This window comes from Nanorana parkeri, unplaced genomic scaffold, assembly GCF_000935625.1.
Source record: "Nanorana parkeri isolate BGI_ZX_2015 unplaced genomic scaffold, ASM93562v1 scaffold536, whole genome shotgun sequence".
Lineage (NCBI taxonomy): Eukaryota > Metazoa > Chordata > Amphibia > Anura > Dicroglossidae > Nanorana > Nanorana parkeri.
Genome location: NW_017306804.1, coordinates 820070 through 826069, shown reverse-complemented (window position 1 = coordinate 826069; position 6000 = coordinate 820070). Strand labels below are relative to the sequence as shown.

General features: G+C 43.3%; 1 protein-coding gene across 1 annotated transcript in view; it reads right to left on the bottom strand.

Moving 5' to 3' along the window:
- Window positions 1-6000, bottom strand: part of RBM27 (RNA binding motif protein 27) — a 66700-nt gene that overhangs the window by 43343 nt on the left and 17357 nt on the right. The window contains exons 6-7 of the mRNA XM_018561654.1: window positions 2791-2873; window positions 538-710 (exon numbers count right to left, since the gene is read on the bottom strand). Of these exons, the coding sequence (XP_018417156.1) occupies window positions 538-710; window positions 2791-2873 (256 nt within the window). The remainder of the gene's footprint in view (window positions 1-537; window positions 711-2790; window positions 2874-6000) is intronic.

Below are 6000 nucleotides of genomic sequence, written 5' to 3'. Positions count from 1 at the left end.
ATTCAATGAAAGCATATTCTGGAGATAAAGTTATTACGCAGACTTCGAATAACAAAACTATTTCCAGAGATATTTTGTGACTCAGAACATGATCATTAAACCTTGAGAATGGGTGGCGGTGCCCAGAGAAACTAGCATTTTCATTGTTCTAAATCAGAATCCCGATCAAAATTACAGTCAAGTGGTTACACTGATCCCATCATTTCGAACAGTATATCTTTGTAAATGAAACCTGTCAATTTCTATATAGAACATCATACAAAATATTACATAAAAGGAACCACAATACTTGTGTGCATCTGTAGTAATAGATATGGCAAATGCATGCTGATGCAGATTGATGGGGCTTGTTCTGCCTAGAAGATTTGAAGCACTACACAAGGGAGCATAGGCAAACAGGCAAGCTGGGGGGCTCAATCAGCTCTGTGTTGCCCTGCTGCAGAAAACAAATGGGAAGATGAAAAACCATGCATCTGTGCTTACAAGCCTCCTGAGGTGAAAGCTGTATGTTTATGACAGAGAAGTAGGGTTCAGTACCTCGACTCCTGTTAGACTCCCGGTCCCTGCTTCTCCCTCTGCTTCGGCTCCTACTTTTATTTAAAGACTTGATTTTGGATGGACTTTTACTTCTGCCTCTTCGCCAGTCATATCTGTCTCTATGTCTTTCATAATCCCTCCATTTGCCATCTTCTCTCTTTTTATCTCTTGTCCTGAAAAAAAAATAAAAATAAAAATAAAAAAAAAAAAAAATCAAAAAAACATTAGGCGTTCAATTAGCAATAAAAGCATAATGGGGGGGGGGGATAAAAACTGGAGCAGTTGCACATGGTAAACAGCTTCTCTTGTTTATTTACATTTTGATAAAGAGAGAAGCTGATTGGTTGCCATGGGCAACTGCTCCAGATTACGTCTGCTCACGTTTCGATAAATTCCCCTCTGAGTCACCGCTTACTGACAAATTGCAGTTTTATTTAGATAGGAAAAAAGATAAAGGAAAGAAACCATAAAAGCCAGAAGTATTACATATAGTAGAGAAAAAAGGGAGTTAAAATGTTGTTGATCATCAAAGCAACAAATGGGGACATTAATAAACAGTATTAGAATTCATTTTACCAGATTACATTAGATTGGGATACTTTGGCTAAGCAAGTAATTACGATAAAAACACGGGGTGCAGAAGTTTAGATTTAAACATCATGAGGGTATCAATCACTATATGGTGCCAGGTTATTCTATAATTACTCCCATATGAACTCCTATTAGGGACAATCCGGTTCCAGAGATTATAAAACCTGACCTCAGGCCTCCACAATGGGGCATATTCTGTTGTTGCCATGCATAGGAAAATCTAGATACTTAGTTCAGACATTGAGGGAGGCCATAAACATGCAGGGGAGGCCTGAGGAAAGGCCTCCCCCTAATCCCCCCCTACCTCAGTCAGAATCTGGAAGATTTCCCTCTTTGCGCATGCATCTCTATTTGAAAAAGCTGTTGGGAAACGGGAGTGACGGGTTACATCATTATTACCGTCGGCAGGCTCCACCCTAACTAAGCATTACCTAGTGCCAGTAGCCGACATTTCTTCTGATGCCCTGGAAACTGTAGTCCTTGGCCTTTAACCCCTTCCGGCCGATGACAGGATTATTCCGTCACGATCTTTCATGTCAGTTAAAGTACCGCAGCGCTGAATACTGAAAAATGGCCTGGATGGGAAGGGGGTTTAACACCGCGGATGTCAACTGGTTAAAGACCGGTGGAGGCATAATCTCATCATGCAGTAAAATAAGCGCTGGTCTGTAGGGCAACCAGCGCTCATTGAATTAATGCTGTTGCTGGGTCCCTTGGAACGCAAGGAGACCCTCAAAGGCAAATTAGGGGGGCCCAGCTCTGTGATCACAGCGATAGCTAAATCGCAGTGATCACAGTGCTGTTATAGCCACTGAGCCGCTTTGCAGCTCACTGAGTAGTGAAGCTGCAAGCCGGGTCAGTGTGTTACAAAAGTGATACAAAGAATCTCTGATGAGACTACAGTGTTTCCTCAGAATAGGAATCAGAATGGAAATGATGGTTAAAAACACATAGCAAAAGTGGCAAAATTGCTCCAATCCCCAGGAACTCCCTTCCAGCACTATGTTTACTTTCACTACCACCCACCACACAGAATTAGAGTACAAGGCTGATTCGCAGTCACATGACCACACCTACAAATACAAAATTAGTAATTTTTGAGATTGTAAACAGGGCAACAGAAGTTATACTATAAAGGCTTGTTCACACCAAATGCAGACCAGATCTGCATGAGTTTCTGCACACGCAGTGCAGTGGGTTGTGCCACGTTTGTTATGCGCTCCGGGCCGTTTTTGGTAAAAAAATGTTTTTAGAGTGGGCTTTGTGCATACTAGGTCGTTTGCATGCGTTTTTGATGCGTTTGCATGCGTTCCAGAGCAGGTAAGATAGGGCTTGCTGCAGTTTTTTTTACATGCTCTGGAACTGAACGCTGCGGTGTGAACTAGAGCCCAAAATACTATTGGAATACATTGGACGCAGTTTTGATCCGTTCTGTAACTGCTCTGCTCTTGGAACGCGCTTGGTGTGAACAAGGCCTTAGGGTGACATGTTAACATGTTGACAAAGTTTAACCTATACAACCACTTTAAGCATCACACAAAACCAATAAAAAATGGTAAAGCAATAATTGAGCATCAAGATTTGTTAGCGAACATACATATTGGGAGATCAAACACTCCGCCATACAATAACCAAAGTACATGACAGAAGAAACATTCTCACCGTCTTTCACTGGAATCAGAACGATTTCGCGGAGGACTTGGGTGCTTCCTTTTTCTGTTTTCCCGCTCTTCTTCCAAACAGTCCTGACAACAATATCAAATCAGAAACATTACAATGATAGAACAAAGAGTTGATAAATGCTATCAAAATGATCTGGATGCAGTCGGTCTGCTGCGGTGGGCGATGTTGTGAAGGCGGTGATGCTATTGCAAGGAGATATGGAGAGTGATTGTAGACACAAATCCAGTTTGGAGGGCCCGTCTCTCTAGTCAGTTTAAATCTAACCTTGCGCTATTCCCCATGACAATACCTTTCAGGCTTTTGTCCAATCTTTTTGTTGGTTGGGGGCCCTACCTTCCACTTGTCCCATTTGAGCTACGGTGATGGTGCTTGCGTCCAGTGTTGTCCAAATGTATGGCTCTTCTGGTTTATGTGTCTAAAAATCAGAGAACCTCCTTCCCTTGCTGAAAAAGCATAGCGAAATGCGTTAAAGATCTGGGTCACCCCCCTTGGAGGAATCATAATGTTTAAGTGTTCATGACAATCCACTTAATCTGTGATATATCAAGCTTTTCTCCTGAACAATGGGGGAGACCTGGGAGGTTACTTACCACGCCATATAAATTATAAAAACAAACACTGTGAATCATGTATTTTCAGATGCAGATGTTTCTACAATCTTTTAATGCCTTTTATATTTTGTAAAAACAATAAAATGCTGAATTTTACAATTGTGTGGTTTAGTGCCTTCAAAAAACCCACTACCTTTTTTGGTGTGTGTGAGATTAATATATATATATATATAAAGTTTTTGCTCTACAGTGTAATAAACATAACTCCTTGGTATGGCCCAGCCCCCCTATACAGAAACAGCTACTTGGTACCTTCCTGTGTGCGACAGGAAGGTTTTTTTTTTCTCTTCAGGAGGTGGAGCTGCTGCAGCATTGGCGGGCTGCACCAAAGTAGAGGGGGAGTGGTAAGTATTTTAAAATGCATTATTTTTTTTTTCCCTCTGCACCAAGACTGCTGGGGTGAAAGGGGGAGCTTGTTCTCCGCTGCTGATGGGCACTGCCAGAATGCTTGTTTCTGTTGTTCAGACAGCAGGCTCTATTCTCCTGACATCCGCCCAGCCGTAGGAGCCATTAGCACTACCCACTGCATATTCATATGGAAATTGCAGGAGTTGCATATTAATGAGCCACTAAGTGATTTGCATATGAATGCAGAGGTAGTTCATTCATATGTAAATCACATCATGGCTCATTAATATGCAAATCCCCCCCCTCTAAGGCAAGGGGTGCAGGACAGTGTGGGTAATTCCAAAGTAATGGAGGGAACTTCTGTTGAACTGGAGTCAGTGTGATAGAATAACAATTTCCTGGTTGAGGTGAAAGGCCAAAGCCACCTTAGGAAGGAAAGAGGCTTCAGCCTCAATAACACTTGTCCGTTTGTTAGACCAGAAAAGGTTTCTTTACAGGACAAGGCACGCCAACTCAGACGCACCAAGTGCGAGTGGAAAGGAGAATATCCCTGACCAGTTCATAGGTCATTTTTTTGAAGTGCCAATACAAACAAATTCAGATCCCACGGAGTCTTGGGAGAATGCACAGCAGGAGCCATGAGACAAACCTGCAACAACCCAGGGGTGCGAAATTCCCATCGCCCGACATGCCTGGGACATGCAGTTCCAGTGGCCGGACAGGTGTTTTGTTTGTTTTTCCTATATTTAGCCTTGCTGCGGGCAAGCAGGGCTAAATGTAGAGCACGGAAGCTGCCGCTCATTTTGCACATGTGATCTGGGCGACTGTACAGACTTGTATAGCAGCCTGCTTGTCTGTCCCTCTTCCCCTGCTGTGGACCCGGGACCACGACATTGATTTCAGGATGGAGAGCTGGCAGCGGACCAGTGAACGTATGCTATAAGTGATTAGTGAGACAGGAGTGCTGTACTCACAGCACTTCCTGCCTCAGCTGTTGGGCTGTACAGAAGATCTAGCACAATGCTGTGCTAGATCTTCTGTATTGGAGGGCAGACTCCACAAAAGAGAACCCGTCACCCCCCAAACGCTATCACATAGGGGCTTGTTAGCCCCATGTGTGATAGCGATAAAGTTAAGTTAAAAAAAAAAATTACTAAATTAAAACCAACTCCGCCATTTGTATGTGAATAAACACACGAGTGCTGCCTAAGTAATTCGAAAAATGGAATTAATCTACTCAAAAATCTGACCCACTAGCCCCCTCCACTATACTTACAGTTTGGTGAACGGTCCTTCCCCGCTGCTAGTACGGGTGCACTGTCTGTACTCCATATACTGCTGGCCAGCACAGCCCTGCCCTATGGATTTGGAATTTCCTTTGCAAACTGCAAGCACTGGTTGGTCAGTGCGGTCCAATGAGAAGCGCTTAACGCGGTTAAATACAGTTTTGGGTAAAATAATTTAGATTAGTAGATTGTCATGAGGGGCAAGTATATCGGGGCTCCTGCTTTAGTCCTTAGACAAGTATTTAAGAAAAAATAATTTCCACACCCCTGCAACCAATCGAATTCACTTAAAAATAGTGGACCTGGAAGCTGGAGAATCTCTTTTAGGACCTTCTGGAATAACAAAACAGGGATTCCATCTGCCTAAAAGCAGCTCTGGCCAAGAGGTAAACCCCATTGGCCTTCACCCCATCCAGACATAAGAGAGCAATCTTTTTGGGGTGAACCAGAGCTGGACAAAGGTAAGGGGACACAATATCTTGATTGGGGTGGAAACGCTGTGGGTCTGGAAGATGCGGGAAAGTTAAAAAGGCAGATAGGCCTTTAACAACACCTGGCCAACAGCATCAGAGAAAGTACAGCCCAAGATAGAAACAAGGTGGTATGCCCCTATGTGGTCAGGTTGCTAGTTACATGAAGTATAAGGCAAGTCAGTCGTAAATAGAGAACTTTAATCCCTTACAAATGGCCAGTCTGGTATCGCTGTTTCTGCAAAAATCACATGTAGCATCAGTATGATTTCTACAGTATACTAAACTAACTGGGAATATCTGCACTTCTTGGTTGACTGTAGAAAATTCCTAGAGAATGCCAGGAATAGACAACCGCACACATTTGCAAAGTCTCCGATACTGGCTTAGGTGAACTGCCGTAGCTCAGGTCCAAACACTCTACAAGGAGTGCCCAGATAACTTGCCGGGGCTGTAAAGCAGAGTCTTGTACCA